The sequence below is a fragment of the Halyomorpha halys genome, unplaced genomic scaffold, assembly GCF_000696795.3.
Source record: "Halyomorpha halys isolate HHAL.00 unplaced genomic scaffold, Hhal_1.1 Scaffold29.1, whole genome shotgun sequence".
Taxonomy (NCBI): domain Eukaryota; kingdom Metazoa; phylum Arthropoda; class Insecta; order Hemiptera; family Pentatomidae; genus Halyomorpha; species Halyomorpha halys.
In genome coordinates this window covers 446,977-471,367 of record NW_027115892.1, presented here as the reverse complement: position 1 = coordinate 471,367, position 24,391 = coordinate 446,977, and the positions used below count along the sequence as shown (strand labels likewise).

Here is a 24,391-nt window from a genome sequence, read left to right as displayed (position 1 = left end):
TAAGAACTTTTGGGTTCAATAGACAGAGATTCAACTGTACTTACTGACGTAGCTATGTTCTGAGATGTATTAAAAAACAAAAATTTTGAAGTTCTGATAAAACTTGAATACTTTGTAACTTCAAAAATCAAACTAAATATAATTTTAAACTACATTCTATCATTTCAATAAAGTGTTGTGAATAACATCAATAATATTAGGCCAAAAATTTAATTAACACTACATAAAAATATTTTATAAAACCAACTTTTTCAAAGTTAAGTTTATGCTTTCAAAGTTAAGTTCTTACACAGTGATAGATGAAAATACAAGCTTATATTTCATTAAATCAAGTACACATATCATAATATATTTTAATGTAATGGAAAACATTACATTTTTTAAATTTGAACCCACATTAATTGAATTATGTGACTAAACTTGTAAAACCTTACTTAAGAGGAACCCATTTTTAATTACATAATATAATGTTTAGAACAAAGGAAAAAAAATCAATCGATCAATAATTTGAAGTAAAAACTAATTTATACTTAGTTAATGTTTTTGATCAAAAATGAAAAAAAAAAAAAAAAAAAATAGTTGAGCAAAATATTATAGTAGTTTAGCAATGAAAAATTATCAATTAAAATTAAAACAAAAAAAAAACATAAAAACATTAATAATGTATTAACTTAAGATTAACATGTTTCTAATAAAATATAGGATATTGTCTACACAATTTCTTAAAACATGTAAGATACCAAATTGAAATACGTTCTTGATAAAATTGTTTTCCTAACAAAAAGTCTAAAAAAAAAATTAAAAAAAATAAATCAGGCAGTTGAAGATCATACTAATAAACAAGGCTGACTTTGATACAAAATCCTTGTCAATAACAAGTCCTCATTGCAGCTACTAAAGAAGAGAATCTTGAGGCTCCTCGCCTAATGAACTTCCTCTAGTCGGTCTGTATCTATCAACCAACAAACAGAAATCATTTTAGAACAAATTAGAATAGCAGTCATATTTGCATAGTATAGTTTTAAATAAGCAAGAATTGGATAAATGGACAAGTAATTTTTTTTTTTAAGTTTGAGTCATAGGATTAATGAAAATAATAAATTATTTCACCAATCTAATTTATATACAGATACACTGATCAGCATAAAAGTCAGTTGTGATCAAGTTTGAAGGAAAAGATAGCAAATGTATCAATAACAGGTTAGTATGGATAAAAATTATTTTCAAAATCCAAAGACTCAGACTGAAAGTAATGACCTTAATGAGTGATAAAGACAGCTTGATACAGGAGAAAGAGGAATGAATACCCCAGGGATTGAATTTGAGCGTTAATTTTTTGGTCAAATCAAAATATAACAGTTACTATTTGATTTTTAAATAAAATGATTCATGATTTATAAACGCTTAAAATAAAATCAAGTATAATTACTGATTTTTTTTTTCATCAAACAATAACAATCAGTTTTTGAGCGATCCTAAAGAAATCTGATTTTTGAGCCATATATACATTTTTTTCTCAAAATGCTCTATCGCGCTTAACATTTGAGCTAGCGAGTAGGAACTGATTTCACTGCATTTTTCCTATGGTCAACATGGTCCAGACATAATTATCATGAAGCAATACAAATGAACTTCAAAAATAAACCAGAACAAAATAAAAACACAAATAAAATAAGGAAAGTTTGGAAGGTAAGGTGAGGGCACTGGAATTTGCCTAGAGTAGGGATGGTCAACCTTTTCGTAATTCATGCCATAACCAAGGTTGACTATTTACTAATAATATGCTCTACAGAGACCTACTTAACAGATTTTTTAATTTAAAATTTAAAGTAACCACCATCTCAATGAAGAGATGTAAAACAGGCCAAAAAAGTCACAAATAATCAAGATATCAAAAATAGTATCAACATTTTTTAATTCTGGAGAGAGTAATACCCACTACAATAAAGTAGATGCAAGCAACAAGGAATGGGCATTGTACAGGTTAGGAATCCTAAAAGGGAAAGAATTGTTTTTAGTGAATGAAGAAAAGGAATTATTATCACTGATTACTAAATGAGAAGTCAATCTATTTGTGAAAACTACACAGAATCACTCTTCTCTACACTTTTCATAAAGTATACTATTTTTATAGTATTATATAATGAATATAAAATTTTCATTTACCGCCCAGGCGAAGATAAGAGAGGTTCAGCAATCTCATGTGATGAGGATCTCTGTCTTAGTCCCATTGAAAATCTCTGTCCTCTGCTTCCACCAGTAATAGAAATCTCACCTGTATCTTCCATCTGTACGGAGGACAGAGGAACATCAAGACATGGAGATAGAAGCCTAGGATTATTGGCAAGGGATTCAACTATTTCAGAAGCTGGAGGGCGTTTTTTGTACTCTTTCAGCCAACAAGACCTGATCAGGCTCTCTCTGGAAAAATAATACAATGTGTTTTTATTTTTATTATTATTTTTTTATTGGTTTTTATTTAGCTCTTCAGAGGGAATAACTATTCTCTAATTTCCTCCCCCTAAAAATCACATGAATATTGAAAATTAAAAAAAAAAATAGAAATGTCAATTAATTATTCAAATTACATTAAAAAATATGTATATTTTTTAATCCTGTTTCTATTTTAATATCTTTCTAATCTGCTAATTTATTCATTTAAAACTGAGCAAGCAGTACTTTTATTGACTCAGATAAACAATTTATAGAAATGGAGTTGTTGATGGATTAATTATTTGGCAAATGAATACTGTATCATTTTTATTTTAGTTGATTTTAGTTTGGCTTTTTACAACAATTAAGTTATCTGGTAAATCCTCAAGTTACCCAATTAAAAATATATATATATCGATATGTAAATATTTTTTGCTAATAAAAAATAAAATAAAATGAACATACAACTGAGGCTTAATTCCTTCGGGTATCGATAGAGTATTTCCTGCCTTGACGAACTCCAATACTTGATTGTTGGACAATCCTTGAAATGGAAAACTTCCAAATGTGATGATTTCATACAGAAGTACACCATATGACCAAACATCTGAAGCTGGTGTAAAAACACCCAAAACCAAAGATTCTGGTGCCATCCACCTTACAGGTAACATTCCTGAATATATGAATAATAAACATTAAAACAACATTTTAAAAAACATAAATGGTCAAATTTTATATTAAAATATTAGAGCGAAAACTACCTTTTCGGTTAAATCTGTAATAATCACTTTCACACATTGGGCGTGTCATTCCAAAATCACCAAGTTTAACCACTTTATTTACATTTACCAAACAATTTCTGGATGCTACATCCCTGAAGAAAATAGATAGATAATTTATTATCAATAGAAATTGAAAAACAAAACACATTTTTTTTATAAAAAAAATTAATTCAAACCACATTTTCATTATATACTGTAGATTAATAAGTAATCAAACTTACCTATGAACGTATTTTAGTTCAGCTAAATAGGATAAAGCTCGAGCAACATCTAATGCCATATTTGTTAACTTCTTACAAGATATTTCATCTGTTTCATCAGGATACTTTTCATTTACTAAGTGTCGCCTAGCTAGTAAAAATGTCTTCAGGTCGCCTGAAAGAGGAGTTTAGTGTGATTATCTGGTAAATAATTAAATCACTATGATAGAGACAAGATGGATTTACTTTACAGTAAAAAAACCTTTGAAAAAGAGTTATTTTCCAAAATTATAATAAATAATGAGTTGTTCTCGTAAGAACAAAAAAAAGGGAAATAAGAATTGTAATTCATAAAGGAGCAGTTTTAAATCAATGTATTTCACTTAATTTTGTGTGAAGAAAAAAAATTTCTTTGACCAATAACTTTAATGAAGCAACACTAATTAGGTTTCCTGTTCAAATAAACTATCCAGAGACTACTCATTTTTCCCTCTTGTTCTGTTTCAGTTTATAATTAGTTTTTTTTTTTCTTCCCAGGAATTTAATCAAGCATTAAAATGAATTTTTTTAAAAATTTTGTAATTAAAAATACACTGAAACAAATTTCTAATAAGTATATAAATATCCATGAGCATTCAAAATAAGAATTTTCTTTACATACAATAATCGAAATAGAGATTTTGACCACTGCTTTTAAAAAAATTGAAAATATACTGTGACCCAAGTTCCAAAATAATAAAAAACTAACGCTGCATATATTTTTTATGAAGAAAAGTTTTGGATGAATCTAGAAGTTTAGTGCATTTATCGTTTGATAGTTTAAGAAAGAAAAAAAGTCTTTTGAAAACTCAATATTTTGGCTCTTAAAACTACCAACAGATTATAAATGTACTGAACTTCATGAATTCAATAAAAACTTTAATTGATAGGATCACAATACAATTAAATAAAAATACAACCTCTACTTATAAATTAGACTACAAACATAAATTTATAAATATATTTTTTGTTATTAGCAGCATATACAAAATAGATAAAAACAATAAGTACAAAAAAAATTCCATTTCTATTTTACTGTGTATTCTAACATAACTGCAATATAAAAAGAGGTAACCACAAGAGTTAAAATAAAAAAAGGTTAAATCGAACATTAAGAAAATATAAGACAGTATTTATAAATATTATTACAAACCTGGTTTACAGCATATATTAGAAGAATTTATATTCTAGATTTTCAAATAAAATTATGCAGCAACTGGTTAGGCAAGAGCTAGTGAAAACTTATTCAGAAATTAGAAAATGTAAACCAAAACCAGGAAATACATTATAATATACAGAATAATTTAGACTTATTATTATTTATAGCAGACTATAAAAATAAAATAACTGCTTACCATAAAGCATAAATTCCATTATAGTGTAAACTGGTTCATTTTTTGTGCACACTCCTAAAAGTTGAACAATATTTTTATGTTCAAATCTCTTCATTACCTCAGCTTCAGCAAGAAAATCAAGTTTTTCTTCAGTTGAAGATCCTACTTTTAATGTCTTTACAGCCACTGCAACCTTTGAAATGAATAAAGGATGATGTATTATCAACAAATAATTATTTGATAAATAGAAGGAAAAGAGAATAATTGATAAAAATTTTGTCTAAGCAAATCACTAAATATTTTCACTTAAAAAATACTAGGCTGCCATTCATTGATGAATTGACTACCAGTGCACATATCTGTAATTATGATAATCTGTTCATTATCGTGATTTTACACAACTTTAAAATACAATATAAATTTAGTAATTAAAAAGAAACAAAATGCTAATAAAATATAACCTTCAGCCATAGATAATTATTATTATCATATACTATTATACATTATTATCATATACCATTATGCATTATTATCATATACTATTTATACATTATTATCATATACCATTAGACATTATTACCAGACCATTTAATGGTTGTATTCATATTTTTTAAAAGTAGGCTGAAATCAAATTATATAACAATTATAATAAAAATGAAAATATTACCCATCCTTTCTCATTTAAATGAGCTTCCCCTCCATAAACAAAACCAAATGCACCTTCTCCAAGTTTTCTGTTAATTACAATCTTATCTCGTGAGATTTCCCACTTGTCTAAACTGTTTATAGTACTGGCTGATAAAAGATCAATACCCCATGATTTCATATACTTTTGGGTAATTTTAACTTTTTTCTCATACCTATAAGAAAAAAATACATATCAAAATATTTTTTTTTTTAAACAAATACAAATCTTAATTTAACCAACATGAAGATCAATAGCATAGAGTATACTTTAAGTTTGAACTTACTTATGTCTCACAATCAAGAAGCTGATGACGACGATAAGAAGAAGGAAAAAAATACCAATAATATTAGCAACGACTATTGCCGTCTGGCAGGTAGATTGAATTAAATTAGCAAATCCCTCAAGGAGGCATCTATCTTCTGGAACAGTCCCATCCCAAGGCAAAGTACCGCCCTTATTAAGCCAAATTATCTTACTTTTGTTCAGACTTAATCTAAAAAATATCAAAAAGTTATTAAATTACCAAATGTTTTACATTTAAATTACATACATTTTTTTTTATTTATACATCAGTTGAGAATATATATTTTTTTCATATATATTATGGTTACCTTCCTAAAGCATATTCACTATTATTTTTGTCATTTTTATTTGGATGAAAATTGCCAATAATATGCAGTTCATCATTAATCCACTGCATAATATCCACATTAGATATCCTAGATGGTCCTGATGAGAACATAATGTGGCCAGAAACTCCATTAAAATTTGTTTTCTGTATAAGTTCAACAAACTTCCTAGAATTAAAAAAAAAAAAATGTATTTTTCATTTCTACAACTGAATAGTTCAATGTTCAAATATTTCTTAAATATATTTTTCGTAAATAAATAATCGTATCAATATGCAACCATTTTAATAATAATCACAAAATTAACTTTTCTAGAAATATTAGTTTGAAAATAACTAAAATAAACCATCCAGTATTTTTTATAAATTATCTCTCAATGATTGTAAAGTAAAAACAAAAATGAATGGTTAGTAAAGTTATACAATGATCCTTTCAAGTACTCTAACTGTTATGTTGCGATTAATTCAGAAACGATATTTCTTTTAATCGATAAAATCATGTATAAACTTACCTGGTAGTATTTTCCATATGTAAAGATGATGCATATGATTCATTGAATTTAATGAGTTTATCAAGAGCATATGCATAAGCCCAAACAGCATCATAAGCATATCCAGCATAATTAGATTCTTCAGATCCATTATTTTGTTTTTTCCTGTACTTGGCTCTCCATTCCCCGACAGTTATATTTTCTTGCATAATTTCACTATCAGCAGCAAAATATTGGTGGGTAAGAGCAAGGTAACCATTTATGGCCTATGGAATAAAATTTATAAAAACTGTTAGTGTAAGAGAAAATTCACAATTTAGATATAATAATTGAGCACTTCCTTTATGTAACAATAATTTAATTTAGATAATAATTATATTATCAAATCTGGAGTTGTTGAAATTATTACATTGTTTTATGTTAAATATTTTCTAACTGATTTATAAATGAAGGATTAAGCAAAGAAACATTTAATTTCTATCTTGGATAATTTTCCGCAAGTTGAAAAACAAAATTGAAGTTGGAAAACAGAGCATTGTTTCCCACAACTAATGTAGTTTCAGAGTTAAAGGGATCCGATATAAGCTTATTCCTTAAAAAATGAAATTCATTGATTTCTTCTTAACTCTCCTAGTATATTCATACTTATGTTAAATAAAAAAGCATAGTAAGTATACTTATATTCATCAAATTAATTTAAAAAATTATAATAATAAATAAAACTAATCTTTGACAACAAATGAAATTCTAATTAATTAATAACTGATAAGTTATATTACCATTTTCATTTCTTCTGTAGTACATTTAATAGTTTTATTTCCATTAGTTGGAATTTCGTACCATTTTGGAGAAAGCCAATGTGGTAAAAACCAAACCCAACCTTCATATGCAGTCATTTTCCTATGATATGCTTCACACATAACAGATCTTGCAGCTTCATCTTTCACATCAGCAATAATAATACGAGCATTTTTGTGTTTCAATTCATCCAAATACTAGAATATACAATCACATTAGCTTAGTTAAATAGCAAAAACCAAGCAGAACAAAATGATAAGTATCTAAACAAAACAAACTTTAATAAAATTGATATACTGAAAATCACATATAAAAATTGTAGTAAGATATTCCGGGTGGCTGTCAATAAAGATATCAAAATAGTAGAAGAAAATTATTTATTGTTAACCAATGTTTTGGACCACTTTGCAGGGCTGTTAGATTGAAATAAAGATGACAACTCAAACTTCAGTCGCCATCTTTGTTTCAATCTGACAGCCATGATGAAGCCCTGCAAACTAGGGCAAAACGTTGGTTAACAATAAATAGTTTTCTTATGCTATTTTGATACTTTATTAACCACTACCCAGACTATCTTCCAATAATCTACTTTATACGGTCAACTATTTTCTTCCAATACACATATAAAAATGTTTTCATCTAATCTTTTCTTTATTCTTTTTTGTTTTTAAACAATATATTTAAAAAAACTGAAATCAAGATCAAATTTGGTGACAAAGCACAATAATAATCATTTCAAAAATCGTTGGTGAAAGTACTGGATTCTAATTTTTTTTTTTTTGGATTTATGAGCAATATATCTTGCTTAAAATGTAATAATCCCTTTGTTTTATTAATGACAGACAGAATTAGAAATAAAATAGTAAAATGTTTTCCTCTTTAAATAAATAAGAAAGCTTATATTTGTTTACAGTTTTTATAAGAGATTTCCAAGGATCAGCAGGTACTAAAGTTACACAATTGTTTTTTTTACTTTCATTTATTAATCATTAAGTCAGAAATCCTAAACTAGAAATATGTGAGAAAAAATTTTAGGTGTATTTATGGGCCAATCCAAGATTCCCTTGGAAGGTGTCTGGAGGAAAAGACATAATAAAGAGCTATACAAATTATATAATGATGCTTCCATTGGTCTTATCATAAACAGAAATAGACTCAGGTGGGCAGAACATGTCGTTCAAATGGATTGTCAAAGGATTCTGAAGAGGGCCATGAAGTATGAAATGATAGACAAAAAAAAAGGTTAGGCGACCGAAGGCTAGATGGCAGGACCAGGTTGGCAGGATTGCATTGGGATAGGGAGCGCCAGGTTGGTAGCATAAGGCGCAGGACAGAAACGAGTGGAAGAAATTTCTTGAGGAGGCCAAGGCCCGACCTGGGCTGTAGTGCCGAGGAAGTAAGTAAGTAAGTAAAATAGAAATCAAAATTTCATATTTTATATATTAATTTTAAAAAGATATACACAAAATAATATCTTAAAAATGTCAAAACTTGACAAATTGATGAAAACAGTAAAACAATAACAAACCTGTTTCATGGCATCATTTTCCCAGTCATGAGGAAATTTTCTATTAGCAACAAAATTAATTCCATTAGCTTGAAGCAAATCTTGAGTGTGGGAGATGTACTCTGTATATTTTGTTCCATCTTCTGTAAGAGATGCTACTCGTTTCCATTCTAGTTCTTGTAACAGTTTCAGGTAAACATATCTAAATAATCAGAAACAACAAATTAGTCATTTAAGTTTGAGTAATCATTTATAATAATAAAATTTATTATACAGCCATTAGCATTATTTGTAGCATAGCATTCTAAAATTTATTCAATAAAAATAGACTATCTCAAGAAATGTCAGTTTTGTGATAGTAAAAAAAAGGCTTAGCGAATATTCAATCAATGTCAATATCTTTTTCATTTTGTTAATCCCCAATCCAGCCACTTCTCCGTATACGGGGTGTTATTCAACAGGATATTTTAACAAGTATGGGAAGGTCGAGTTTTCATTCAGTGGGGCCATTACGAAATGAAAGCCAATCTGCCCAGGGCAAAATACCCGGCTGCTATGGTGATTCCTTGGCTACCAGGTCCTCTCAATGGAATTACCTCTCCTGAGGAGTTATAAGTTTTTGATTTTTCTGATCATAAATAATGACATTTTTTATTAAAAAAATAAATTTCTCATAGATATTGTAAGAGTAGAGCCATCATAAAAAATTTCTTGAAAATCAGAGTATACGTAGATATTGAGTATAGTCATTTTCTATATCATACAATTAGTCTTATTGAACAGGCCAAAATTAAGAGAATTACATGAATCTATTTGTGAAAACATTCTAGCCTCGATCAAAACTACAAACCATGATTCTTTTTAACTGGCTGACAACATAAAAAATAACAAAATACTTATTCACCATCAAAGAGTAAGCATTGAATTCTATTCTATGTTTAGCCACTAAGCATGCTAATTTTGATGAGAATAAAATGGAAACTCTGTTTTTATTATAAATGAGAATCCTTCCAAAAATGTTAATTATTTTATTCACAACAAACTCTATTTGTATAAATAATTGGTTTATTAAAGCAATATCTTCCTTTCAAGAACTGCCTTTGGCATGAATAGGTATCTCTGAGAGGGAAGGGAGCAGCCTCTCCCAGAAAATTTTCGAAAAAGAAATACTAAGTAAAAAAATAAATATAATAATTAAAAAAGATGTTCCGGATCCAAATACATAATTGTGTCAGTCAACTGACATCTGTTATCAGAAAGGAGTAACTGGTTATTACCTGTTGTGCTATTATTTAAAAATGTGGGACTATTAAAAAAAAGTGAAATCAAAATTTTTAATTGATGAAAAATAAAATAGCTTAATAAAATATGATCGTGAATGAACTCGTGTGGCAGAAAAAAGAAACAGAAAAAGCAGCCAAATAAAAAAGTTAAAAATGTAACATAAAGTGCCCTTCACTTTGAAAATGAATTCTTACTACAATGTAACAAATCAATTAATGTTGATAATAGAACTATGTAATCTACAATTCCTATTTGTTTCTTTGAGGAGTTTAAGACATAAAACGCCTAATTGTTTGTTGATTGGTTAAAAATAAACTGATAAATACAGAAATGTCATAAAATAAAGCTTACTTGTAATTCTTGTTTTCACCGATGGTACGGAAAAAATATGGATACTTGTCCCTTGAAAAGATACTTCCTTCAGCACTGTAGCTGATGACGACTGTTTTAAAATGTTTTGACACTCCAGCAAGTGGTTCAACAGTGTCTGAACAAGCAGGACCTTTAACAGAGAATATTATTGTTAAACTTCAGGAAGTATTTATTAAACAATGGAAACAAAAACTTTAAAAAGTAAAGGAGAAGTTTAAAAATTAATATTACAATAATTAAAATAAATGTTTCTGTAAATAATAAAATACATAGATGTTAGGATTCACCCTGTATGAGGAAAAAGGAAGAGAATTTTCTTTTGAACATATTCTGTTCTTCAAAATAAATTCCAGATTTTAAAAAAAATATTAAATAAAATGATTTTTATTTTTTTAAAAACATAATTGGTTTAATAAAATGGGAGATTACAAATTTATTTATCCTTAATAATTATGGTATCTCTCCCAATAATTTGTTTTGCCACTAATGTACTGTGGATTAAAAACGTTCTAAAAGATTTTTGAAATTAGCCCAAAATGTTTATGTACAGTAATGAAAATGTAATCAAATAATATAAATACAATGTTAATTATATGCTTATTTTTCACTATTTAATAGTAAAATCAAGTATAAATTCAATCAATTTGAAAAAAATTTTGTTTCATATTTCAATAAAAATTAATCTTGTATGGACAAGATTCAAGGTGAACCATCCTTTCTAGAAGAAGCTAAGGCACTTATGTTCTGATTAAAAAAAAAAAAAAAGCTCCTTAATGACAAGGCTTTCAAATATTGGACATACTCCCTTTGAGGAAGTAAGATGAAGGGACAGTTGTCTACTTCAATTACAGCCAAATGTAAGCTGATAAGGACTGGAGCAAGATTTTAATGTCTCAAGACTTTACATTCTTCACTAATGAAATTAATGGCATCAAAACCAAACTTAATATAATATCAAAGTTCAAATAACAATAATTACCTAAAATTCCAACTAATCTTTCATACTTGTTCATAAGTATATAATCAATGAATGTTTTCATAACAACGTCAGACTGACATTGCCCATCATCCAACAAAAGTTTCAGTTTGTAGTCTCTCAGGATTTGATTATTGGCATTAACTGCATCAATGGCCATAAGTGAACCTGTAAAAGAAAGACAATTTAAAATAAAATATTAGTACAAGAAAAAGATGAGTAAGCTAGAGAATTCTGGCAGCTACAAAATGTGGAATTATATGGACTGATTGGAATAAATATATTGCTGTTATGGATCTGTGGCAGGTAAAATTAGTATGAAAAGTACATTGGTGTTTAGTGTTCAGAACTGATCTTGGAAATTCGGATTTCATTGGGGTTGTAAAGATGGAGATGTATTGGAATGTATTAATGTATTACATTCCTCATCTGGAATTTTTTTTTAATCACAAATATTTTTGTATTAAATATATTCTAGATAAATTTTTAACAAATTATTTAATAATAATATGAAATAAGAATAAGAAAGATTTCAAAATTTACATCACACCACTTAAAGTTTTCATAATAATACTATATGTTGTAAATATCCTAAGGTGTTACTCATCTCTTAACCTACAATTACTCTAAATCATAGACCAGTTGGTCATATTCGTCAGTTCTCAGACGGCTGTCTAGAACATAAACTTATAATCTTATTCAAACAAGAACAGGAGCGCCAAAATTGATTTTGAAGGACCCCTTTGCCCAAGTGGCAGGCAACTAAATCCACCCCATTCTGAGCCAAACACACTGTTGGTTCATGCTCTCATTCATAAAAATAAGTAGCCATATTTCATGTCTGTGAAAAAGATATTTGTATGGAAGTATATTCGAAAATTGGTGAAAAATGATCATGCTTATGACAATTAAAAGGAACAAATAAATAAATAAAGATATTTATTTTTTCTTATCAAGTTCAATAAAAACAAAAAATAATAAATGACAATAATCAAAAACTGAACATCGAACTCGCTGAATAGCCTGTTATTAAACATAGTTTGACAACATAAGTCATGTATCAACTAATCTTTCTTTGTTGGTTTTTTCTGATTTTTATTATTCTTTTAATTTCATCACACTATTATGAAAGAATTAAGTTTCAGGCAGAAGCATAGATCATGGATTTTATTATTATTAATTTTTCCAGCCTTATCTTAAAAGCAGCAGCATCTTAAAAAATCAAAAATTTGTAACATGAAATGAATTATTTCTTGTAATTGTATTGTATATCAAGCAGGTTAAAAATATGATTCAGAGGTGTAAATTACAAATTAAATGTGAGACTCTTTTGAAGAAACTCTTAAACAATAGATAGGAAAAGTTGTAAGACATGGGATGATGAAACAATGGAAAGCAGTTTGATGATTGATTGTATTCATCACCCTTCTTGATAAGCAAACATTTTTTTAAAAAAAAGTGAAAGGATTAATAAGCATGAGAATGTGTTTTAATAAATAAGGTAGTTATGTTGATAGAATGTGAAATAATTACTCACTATGAACAATTCCTCTAGCAGTATAACTATTAGTCTCATTAGTTGTAAGAGGGAAAATTCCACCAATATACAACTCATTCCGTTCATCATCACTTGGCATCCATTGCCTCCAACTATCATAAGTGTCATTATGCCTTTTCATCCAACTGCAGGCTACTTGAGACATATCTCCAGTATATAGATAATCTTCTACTAGATCTTTGTAATCATCTGTTGTCAACTCCATTTTCTGAAGAGCCTGTAAAGAACAAATAAATGATTTATATGTACATATACTTTGTGAAATCAGAACATTTTGTACTTTAAATAATTATCATTATTTAACATAAATCTAGAATATCCATCACATAAGGGTAAATATTTTTCACAGAAAATAGAATAGTTTTCAGGATAGGTAACAAACAAATCAGTAAAAGGGTAATCAATGTTTGACCAATGGGTAACCGTTCTAGGGATTGACCGAAGTGCAGATAGAAGAAAACAAAAAAGAATTAGATGAGATTATTCTACATTTCTAGTTAACTGACCTAAACTTTTCAGATAGAAGCAGGTATAAGCAGAAATTACTTATACTCCTTTTCCCAAAACTCTATTAAAAATGTCTCTCCTAGAAACTTTAAATAAATTTTGAATAGGAATACATTCTATATTACTCAGAAAATGAAAGCTTTAGGTCCATCTGTTATAGTTCCTTCATTAGTATGTTAAAGTCATAAATTGAATTTCTAAATCTTAAGTCTATCATATATCTTAAGAATTTTAAATACATGTGTAAGAAAAAAGAATCTTGCAAATTCATACCTCATATGCTGGTCTTGCAGCAGTTACCAAGTGTGACCATGCAAGTTTTACAAGCCGGATGCTGGAATAGTGACAGCTGACATTGTTCGAATATTCATCACAAGGAGGAAAGCTTACTGAAACATGCTCACTGCCCAAAGTTAGCACGGAAGGCGTGTGAGTAAGAAAAATCAATGATGTTCCATCAGTTCTAGAGCGTGATTTGAGATTATTCACTACAGTTCTCAAATGAGGCCCTACCCAGACAACCTCAACCAGTAAACTGAACCTTTCAATGTCTTTGATAACAAAGCCGGTCTCACCTGAAAACAAAAAAAATCAGTTGATAAATGAAACAAGTGTGAATCCATGGACAAATAGCTTTAACTGTATAACCAAAAGAGCGAAAAATAATATTAAGAAATAATTAAAAATTCATTTCTTAAAAAACATCTCTAAGCCAGCCTTCCCAAAAAAATTGTGAAATATAGTAGATTGTAGATATCATATAGGAAGAAGTAGACCCGGAAATGCTGTAAGATCACAGAACAATAAAAAGTAAGACTTATTTTGAACGATCATTCATTGAACGTGGGTAATAATAAAATGCATCGTTGATGCTGCCAAAGAAAAAACTTGAGTTTTTTTTTATGGCACCTAGTCCATCTTCTTTTCATTAAAACTTATTATTTGACAAACAAGGAAACAAACAACAATAATAGAATACAAAAATAATAAACTATACTGTAACAAACAGTAATAGAAGAGGGTGGTATTTATACTTATATATTTTATATTTATTATATTTTATATTATTATTTTATTATATTCATATTATTATATTTTATATTTTAGTATTTATATTTATATATTTTAATATAAGAACAAAAATTAAATAAAGCAAATATTATGAAAAGATAGAAATCGGAAGATTATTAGTTGAACATTTGTAATTATCAAAAGAAAATGATTAGGGTAGTGTTCACAAAAGGTAGTTCAAAATAGTACAAAAACTATTTCTTTTATACTAACGTTTTGCCCTACCTTGGCTTCATCAAGACTAAAAAACAAGATAAAAAAAAAATTAATAAAATTTTCAACTAGGGTAGGACTATTATATAACATGAAATCAAATTGTAAACTAAAGTAGGACTATAAGATAATGTAACAAATATTGTGAAAATTATATCTTACATGTAATTACTACAAAATGATGTATAAAATATTGTCTAAATTATATAAAATGAACAGCGTAAATTAAAAGAAAATGGAAATAAGATGAACAGAAGATAAGAAAGGAGCCAATTGCCCTAGGCAGGCCGACCATTCCATCTCTTCAGAAATACCTATCTGATATAAAACCTATTTCAGATACATGCTTAAAAACAACATTTAATTGTTGCATTTATTTATCAAAAAGTTTAGGTGCTGGGGGAGAGGGGAACTATTACCCCCAGGAAATACCAGTCTAGGCCCTAGCCTATGATTCAAATTCTCTAGTACTTATATAATATTTCTTACTAATATTAATACGAGGTATTATTTTATTTGATTTTCATTACTTTTAATATTTTGAAATTCTTATAAACTTATGATATATATTAATCCTTATATTGTACTGCTTGAAAATATAAATAGAAATAAAATATAATTCTTACTTGGAAAAGTAGTTATTAGAACACCACAGGATCTTCCCCTACACTTATCTGGAGTATAAAATCCATTTTTACAGTACTTTTCAGAACAAAAGTATTTCCTAAAAATAACAATAGTAAATTTTTAGTAAATCATACATTAATTTTCATGATTTTTTTTTTTAACGAGAACTTAAAAATCCAAATCATACATCCACATTTTTTTTTTTAATCATTTATTTATTGCTATTTACAACTGTATAACATATATACAACAAGTAAATTTGCTGTAGGTGAGATAGTGACATAATACAAACATGTGGAGAATCTACCCATTGATAGAACTCCAAACGTCCACATTAAAATTTCTTTAAGCATAATATAAAACTTTTAGGATATAATATTTAATATTTATTTCAGGGGGGAAAAATTCCCTTAAAACTTCATTCGGGTTTATTCATTAACTGGATGAGGTTTCAGACTTTAAACTGGCCATTTTCAAATCCAATCCCTAAGCCATACCTTAAATACTGTCAAAAAATTTTTAAAATATACATACATCACATTTGTTAAATAAAAACATTTTGCATTATTATAATAAAAAATAAATAAATACTTATGCCATAAATTAAAATATTATAATCATCTTTATAAAAATACATTATCACATACTACAATAATTGCAACAGTTCTTTAATTAATATTATTGAGATAAAGAAAAAATAAATAAAACATTATTATATTCATAATTCAACCCTTCACTAAACTAATTGTCCTATTGTCAAAAAAAGTTCACTAAATCAAGTTATTATCATTATCAGTATTTTAAATACTATGCCTGTTCCATGAATTAATTCATCTGCAATTAGACATCAATTGTTATTTTTTCTCACATATTGGTATAATTTGAATTTATTAATTTTTATTCATTGCTTTTATATCATAATAAATAAATAATAGGACCTATAAATATCATGAAAGAAGAACTTTACAGCATCAACATGGATAATAATCCAGAGAAAACCAAATGCATGAGATGAGTGATGAGAATATTGAGGTTGCAAGGACAGATTTTGGAAGAGGTATCAGACTTCAAATATCTAGATGCCTGGATCAATGAAAGTGGCTACATTGATGGAGAGGTGTCCCAAAGATTGGGCACAGCTGGAATGTTCCACTTAACCCGGACAGGTTTCCTCAACAGAAGAAAACAAAGATATCCATCTCAAGATCAACGTTTTTACCCATCTTTCTTACTCCTCAGAGTTATGGACCCTTTTCTCTGAGCACAAGGGGCAGATCCAGGAAATGGAAATGAGGTACCTGAGAAAGGTTGAGAAAAGACCAAGAGAGACAGGATCTGCAACATAACAATAAGGTCATACCTTGAGGTGCAGCAGGTTGAAACCATTCTAAAAGAGAATCAATTAAGATGGTTTGGGCACCTCCTTAGGATGAATTTGGTAAGGACAACGAGGATGATATGCGAGACATGAGTGGATAGAAGAAGACCAAGAGGAAGACCATGGATCACTGAGAGGAAGGAGTGCGAGAAGCATTCAGGAGTGAGGAGAGGGACACTTGGTCCAAGCTTTATAGAGGGCATCCCCACACTGCGCAGGGATTGAATTATGATGATGATTTATTACTTTTTAAAAATGTAACATACCCTGTAGTATTCATTTCTTCTATTTCCAATTTCTTAATTACATAGTTCATAGTAAATTCATCTAATGTTCAAACCTTTAACTGTAGGGCTTACCTTAATCCTTTAAAAGTAAATAATGTTAAATCAGCTTTTAACTCTCACATATAATAATTATTAATTGTTTATTTAACATGACAAATAAAATAATATATGAGATAAAAAATGATGCCTAGTAACAGAAAAGTTAATTTCATGGAACAGACATAGTATTTGAAACACTGACAATGACTAATAGTTTATCAATATGATGATTAGTCGAATGAAGAGTTATTATTAAATTATATTTTTTTCATTCTTTCAATTGTATTAATAATTAAAAAAAAAGTGTTACCATAATTGTATTAATGAGAATTTTAATATGATAATGTTATGTTTTTATAAAAATGATAATAACATTTCAATATGATAATGATGAAGTTTTACAACATTGATAATAAAATTGTAATTTATGATATAAGTGTTGTTTTTTTTTGCTAGGATAATACAAATTGTTTTTATTCTACAAATGTAATGTGAGTAAATTTTTAAAAATTGTTAAAGTATTTAATGTATTATTTTAGTGATTGGATCTGAAATGGAATGATTAGAACAATGGAAATGGGCAGTTTAATTCTGAAACCTCATTCAATTAATGACTAAATATGTATGAAGTTTTAAGTTTTTTTTTTTTTTTAAATTGCTATATTGATAAATACTTCACACTTTTTAAGATAGCATATACTATTATTTTTTAATTTTATATTTAATGACTTTAGTATCACTATAAGAAAGCATCAATCAATCAAAATTCTATCTCTGTATAATAAGTTCGTCAGTAATTCTAATCAATTAATACAATATGAAAGACACATAAAAATAGCTGCTCGTTATATAAATGTTGCTGAAGTTTCTGCCACTTTGCTAGCCTTTATTAAGATAACAAATAAGTAAAAACAATACATGATAACTAAATTTACGCATAAATAACATTAATAATAGGATTTCATTTAAAAGAGTCACTAATTTTAACTAATTTCATAATTAAACCACATCATAGTAATTAATAAATGTCTTACTCGTTGGTAACATTATATGGTGAAAAAGTGTACTTTCTTAAGCCCATTCTCTCGTTGTCTGTCAAAGAAAACAACTTAGCTTTCTCTGGTTGTTTAAAAATTCTCCAGTCTTCATACTCTGGTTTAGACAAATTCTTTGGTATTAACCAACTATATCTAAAATAAAGAAAATTCCATAATAGTTAACTTCTAGGGAAAAAACATTACTAACTGTAGCTAGATGATAATTATGTTAACACAAAACAAATGTGTCAAATATAATATTTTTAAAGCCAGTATAACAACTGAAATTATGATTTACTACAAAAAAAAAATTAATATAATAAAAATAATAGCAGGTAGACTCAAATTTGATATTCAGGACCTGATTGACTAAATTTACTAAGTAATGTAAGATAACAAACCTTCCAGGAGGCGCAATATTTCCACATTCTCTAACAGATTTTGTTTCCAAAAGATGAATGGTGTTCAGATCCGGTGGTAACCAAACTTCCAGGTTGACCATATATTTATTGGGAAGATTTTGAGGTGAAGAACTAATTGAATGAAAACAAATTAATATTATATAGTGATACAATACATATGAGAGCTGAATTTGAAAGAGTAATAAATCAAAATCCAATTAATAAACATAATTTTTAAACTAAATTCAAACCATACAGTCAAAACAGCAACTGTTGGTTAATGTAGCATGAGGCCATACCCTCCTCATGCGGGAAGTAGCACAATGTAGAAGAATATAGATAACAATTCTACATATACCACATTGCATGGTTTTAAACAACAGGAAACCAAATTTATATCAAACTAAACATTAACAATCATTAGCCAATTAAATATACAATGAAATACACTCTAGTATTTAATATACCAACTAAGAAATATGATTTTTTCGACTTATTTGAAATAGCATTATTTAATTTTAAGCAGCTAATCCATAAGGGTGATATTATTAGTTGTTTTACTGCTACCATCAGCTCATACTCTACATGGTGTGTAAATACTGTATTTTTAATTTGTTTAAAGTTGTATTGATGAAAAGCCTGTATACCATATCCATAGAAAAATACTGCTTCCCCTTACCTGATAAGGTATTTCTTAATTTAATGATTATAAAAATTAGGTCAGTCTGGGAGCTAGGTTGGGGCGTAGGGTGGCTGTGCGAGTTATGTCACGTTGAACTTAGTCAAAACTTTGGTGACTACGTCCAGAACTGCAATACTCTTTTTTCTTGAGTTGAATGGCAAAGGAGTGATCGCCAAAGAGTTTTTCCTGCCTGTTGGACTGTAACAGCCGATGTATAGGTTTGAGTGCTCCACTGTTTGAAGGATCGAGTCCACCGAGTTCACTCAGATCAAATACAATAAGTTTCTACACCAAAACAATACTCTAATTGACGAGTAGATTGAAAATAAATAAATAGGTGGTTAGAAAAAAAATTTTAAACAATGTTTTTCAATTAGAAGGTTTTTCATTTTTTATTAGATAGTTTTGTAAAAAGTTATGTTTAATTTTTTTATTACATAGATACTCGTCTGTCAACGTTTCGAAGCTCTTTCCTCGTCTTCAGGATGAACCATCTTTTTGGAAGTTTCTTTAACTAGTCCTTTTGATTTTTATCCATATAAGAATAATTTGTCTTAAATTAAATATTTCATATTTTACGTAACTTAGATGTTTTATTTTCATCATGGCACTGATGATGGTTGAAATAGAATAATTAAGTAGAGAACATTATGATTCATTTAATTTAATACCGAGTATTCTAATATGGATAAAAATCAAAAAGCCTAAGTAACCACTGACTTTAGCTGCAATTTATTGCAAGATTTTAAATTAACAATATTATATGTTAGTAATTTTTTGTTATCTACTATCTATTTCTATAGTTTATTGAAAATAAAAACGCATCAAGTTGTTTTTAACCTTAAACAAATTTTCGACTGATAATGGATCCAGATATAATTTTCCACTAAAGTTAATAAAAGCTTGGAGTAGAACGATAAAGTTGGTTGAATAATGGCAATTGTCAACGGACGCTAGAACGTGATAACTTCGACACTTGGAGAACTAAACAAATCTTCGATCACGGATCTTTTCCTCCTACACAGTTTAAAACTGGAACATTTTTACCTTGTGAACGACAAGGTCTGATCAAACAAATAACCAAAATTGTTTATTTATTTATTTGTTGTTAGATGTTACCAAAAAAGGAGAAAAAATAGCATTTTTTAAAAATATATATTTAAAAAAAAAGTAGGCACAACTACTAAACTGTTTTTCTTTTTTTTTTTTTTTTTTTTGGGTGGAGGGCTCAAAATGTATGAATAGAAAAAACAATGTAAGAACGTATGAGTCGTTGAGAGCAAAAGTGGTGTTTGAATGTTGACAGCCTTAACAAAATTATTTTTCATAAAAATTAATTATTTCTTTAGTTACAAAGTGTATCGACTTCAAATGTTTTAAAATATTTTAAAGTCTTGTGACTAGCAACTTATAGTGTAAAAATTTGTTACTTCTCAATAAAAACCTTATAAAACTTCCCTCATAGTTTGACTTACACCACATTTGCATTTCATTATATGTAACCTTTTAAGAAAAATAGAATTTTTATTTAGAAGAATATTTAAATACTCCTTTATAAATATCATATTGTGTAATTTTTCTAAAACTTATATTGTGGTAGTTTTCAGAAATTAGAAATTTGTTTTTCCAGTCTAGGATAGGGTTAAAATCATAAAATTCAAGTTTTCTCACATATAAACGTTGTTAACATAACGTATTCTTTAACTTAACCTCTTTAACGTAATTCTTTAACATAACGTATTATTAAATCAAGTGAAACGTCAGCAACTTGCCTTTTTCGATAGATTGCCATACTTTCTCTAATTTACGTATTTGAATAATAGCAACGGATAAATTGATAATAATTTTAAATGTCATGCACATAATAGTTTCCATTTTTAGTTTTAAAATAGCGTATGGATTTCTTTTAAATTAGGCAGAGTCCTTTCAAAACCCAATCCTTGTCAAAGAATAAAATGGGCATGAAAAAAAAAACTTAAACAAAGCAATGGATATAAACTAGATCAAATCGCCTTTATGGTACAAACATTCAGTGATATATTATATATTACACTGTACAAATAAATTGTGACAGGCAGTTGTTTGCAAGGATAAAACGAGGCACGAGGCTAGTCTTTGTTTGCTTTGAGATTCAAAGTGTATTTAAAATCGCAATACCTCGACAAGTGCAATGCTAGATAAATAAATAAGACAATTAATTCCCTCCTTCGATTATGATATAGATAATATCTTTTAAACACTATTTTGTAGTATGAAACTGAAGCACGAAAATTCAGAATTTATAAATAAAGACTAAAAGTATAGAGTAAAACATTTGGCCATCTAAAAATTTATTAAATTATGCCGTCAATTAAATGTGTTAAAGGACACAAAGTCCTTTCAGCATAAATCACACGAGACAGGCTCCTTTGAATTTTACTTTGCTTTTTAAAAAAACTGTCACACATACCAAGTATTCATAATTTATAAATCATTATTCAGGGCGACTCGACAGTAGAATAAGTACTTACGAACATATGTGCGATTAAGGAGGCAATGAAAGACTTAATAATAGCAGAAATTGTCAGCTACATTTGTGACACATTTTTATAGAATGTAATTGGACTATCGGTAAATTAATTAAAGTTTCAAGTTCAACATTTGTTTTTTTAAAAAGCTTTAATAACCATAACTTGTTATAACAAAAATCTGTACTAGGTTTTTAAATTTTACAGCCTGCTTTATTTTTATTTAATTTTCGCTAAATATATTTTTTTTTTTCGAAAAAATAAGATTAAAGTTTTAGGGAAAAGATTAATGTCATCGATAGTCTTTTTACAGTACTTACAGTACATTATATTCGGTGATTGTTTTGTAAAAATACAAGTAATCAAAATGAGGAGGCCCCTCACCTCCAGATCTTTTATAGTAGAACTCTTATGGAATGGACACATCAAAACAACAAGATAAGTATTTCACGGTACACCTTCACGTACCATTGGTAGGAAAAGGTAATATTCAATTTGAATTATGTAACCATACGTAATGCAACCAATTAATTTAATGTTTTTCTGTTTTAGAGGGATTGGAGAAAAAATACATGTAAGAATAAATGGTTAAAGTTTAAAGAACAAAATTGACAAATTATTCCATTGGAGTAATACGAATTTTAGTTTTAACATCGTGGATCCTTTTCATTATTTTTACGAATTTAAAGAACCACAATTAAATTTCTATAATATGTTTTTGCAATTAGTTATTTCTATTTTATTTTTCCAACTTTGCTGCTGATAAAATTTATATTTGGAAATTAAAGTTTACTTTCACATTCTAAAAACAAAATTTATAAATTATTGAATGAGTATCATATATGTACTTTGAATCCTTGAAAGTGATATTACTTACTCAAAATTTTCTGAAAGATCTTCAAAAATACCAGCTATACTTGTATCTTTGGTCCTAACGATTTGAACACCGGGATACCCGAGGACTTCGCTGAGAAAGATCTGGAAGACATGAGTGACTAGGCGATGTACGACCCTGTCGGAGGCACCGAGGGTCAGCTCAATCGTTTGCCCTTGGAAGTTGACGAACCTCTTTGGCGTTACCTCTGAAATAAAGAAAAACAAATAATTAAGCATAACGTTTTATGACATTTATCAAGAGTAGAGAGTAGAGTAGACACAGGTCTTTGAGTATTTACACTAATTCTGTGAATTTACTTTAGCAAATATAATGGAAATTAAAATTAACAATATAAAATACTATCTGATGGATTTACTAAACATCGATTTAATCGCTGAATGTCTGGAATATAACATTTATAGTAATTAAATATCATTGTGTCCTTTGGTTTGTCATGATACTCGAGGGGCTTGAGTATGTTGTGGGTTCAACCATTTAAAATTCCGAAGAAAGAAATTTTACTAATATAATAATTTAGAATTAAAATCCAACATTTCAGCCTTGGAAAATAAAATTAATTTGTATATGCGTTAGATAAAGTTATCCAAAACATGGAATATCGAAGAGCATTACCATGAACTTATAATTTAATAAAAGAATAATTAAAATGAATGTAACTAAAACACAAAAAATGACACATTGTAGAAGAATATTTGAGGCGTGTGTTCGTAAAACATGGTAACTAACAAAAAGAAAACGTGGGAAATCGATTCGTAAGTTTTGAGGATATTTGGTACTTAGCTCCAACTAAAGTCACAAAATTATAGTACCCAATTATTAAGAGTATATTGAAAAATACAACTTTTTTTAGTTGCTAGTCAAATTTTTTTTTTATCGATGTAAGTATAAATAATAGAGGAAGGATGCCATGTTATTGATCCCAGTATGAGTTTCTGTTATCTTTTAATGTCAGACACCATATTTGGTATTATTTGAGGCACTCGATCGTAAAACGTGATATCTGACTTTTAGTGATTTGAAGTATTTGTTATCGTACAAAAGAGTTTTACCCTGAAAGTAGCTTCACCGCCGCAGCATGTAGCATACCACAATAGATACGGTCATGACAGACCTCGTAGGTGTAAGACATGGTAACTAAAGCAGATATCATGTTCTTCCTAACGCAAATATGTGTTGCGCGGAATATAAAGAAACGTTTGTAAGTTGATTCCAAATTGTTCATAGAGTATATGATTTACCAAGCCCAGTTATCATATACTTGAAGAAATAAAAGTTAAAAGATCATTTTTGTTTAGTAGAATAAATGACGAAGAGCTCATCTCTACCAGTTACCTGTTATATATGCATATATATAAGTAATCAAATGCTGCAAAAAATTTCAATTAACAAAAAAACGATACTACGTTCTACGACTGAATGCCTCATTTATTTTATAATTTTGAATAACTATTAAAAATTACCAATACATGAAAAAATAAATATTTATTTTTAATATGATTTATACGTTTCCAACAGAACACTACACCATGACCTACATATCCCCATTGTCATACATCTCATACCAACCAAATTCTCAAAATTCCATATAAACCTTTCCAACCATCCTAATCCTTTGGTTCAAACCTTATCTAGTTCCACCCATCCCTACAGCCCA

At 28.2% G+C, this 24,391-nt stretch overlaps 1 protein-coding gene and 1 long non-coding RNA gene across 7 annotated transcripts in view; one reads left to right on the top strand and one right to left on the bottom strand.

Annotated features, from left to right (window-relative positions):
- LOC136797138 (uncharacterized) overlaps window positions 1-1,337 on the top strand; it is a 2,486-nt gene extending 1,149 nt beyond the window's left edge. Inside the window, exon 2 of the long non-coding RNA XR_010844981.1 lies at window positions 1,130-1,337. This is a non-coding gene — a long non-coding RNA (uncharacterized lncRNA). The remainder of the gene's footprint in view (window positions 1-1,129) is intronic.
- The window catches only part of LOC106684431 (uncharacterized), a 284,598-nt gene continuing 260,213 nt past the window's right edge, over window positions 7-24,391 (bottom strand). For all 6 annotated transcript variants that reach the window (XM_014426516.2, XM_067052858.1, XM_014426522.2 and 3 more), the window contains 20 exons: window positions 22,717-22,921; window positions 18,651-18,782; window positions 18,247-18,402; window positions 15,508-15,605; window positions 13,871-14,172; window positions 13,070-13,307; window positions 11,536-11,700; window positions 10,536-10,686; window positions 8,922-9,102; window positions 7,375-7,590; window positions 6,617-6,861; window positions 6,088-6,273; window positions 5,760-5,969; window positions 5,456-5,648; window positions 4,810-4,981; window positions 3,437-3,590; window positions 3,195-3,307; window positions 2,899-3,106; window positions 2,167-2,421; window positions 7-952 (listed from right to left, as the gene is read on the bottom strand). In XM_014426516.2, the coding sequence (XP_014282002.1) occupies window positions 895-952; window positions 2,167-2,421; window positions 2,899-3,106; window positions 3,195-3,307; window positions 3,437-3,590; window positions 4,810-4,981; window positions 5,456-5,648; window positions 5,760-5,969; window positions 6,088-6,273; window positions 6,617-6,861; window positions 7,375-7,590; window positions 8,922-9,102; window positions 10,536-10,686; window positions 11,536-11,700; window positions 13,070-13,307; window positions 13,871-14,172; window positions 15,508-15,605; window positions 18,247-18,402; window positions 18,651-18,782; window positions 22,717-22,921 (3,638 nt within the window). In that variant the 3' untranslated portion in view covers window positions 7-894. The remainder of the gene's footprint in view (window positions 953-2,166; window positions 2,422-2,898; window positions 3,107-3,194; window positions 3,308-3,436; window positions 3,591-4,809; window positions 4,982-5,455; window positions 5,649-5,759; window positions 5,970-6,087; window positions 6,274-6,616; window positions 6,862-7,374; window positions 7,591-8,921; window positions 9,103-10,535; window positions 10,687-11,535; window positions 11,701-13,069; window positions 13,308-13,870; window positions 14,173-15,507; window positions 15,606-18,246; window positions 18,403-18,650; window positions 18,783-22,716; window positions 22,922-24,391) is intronic.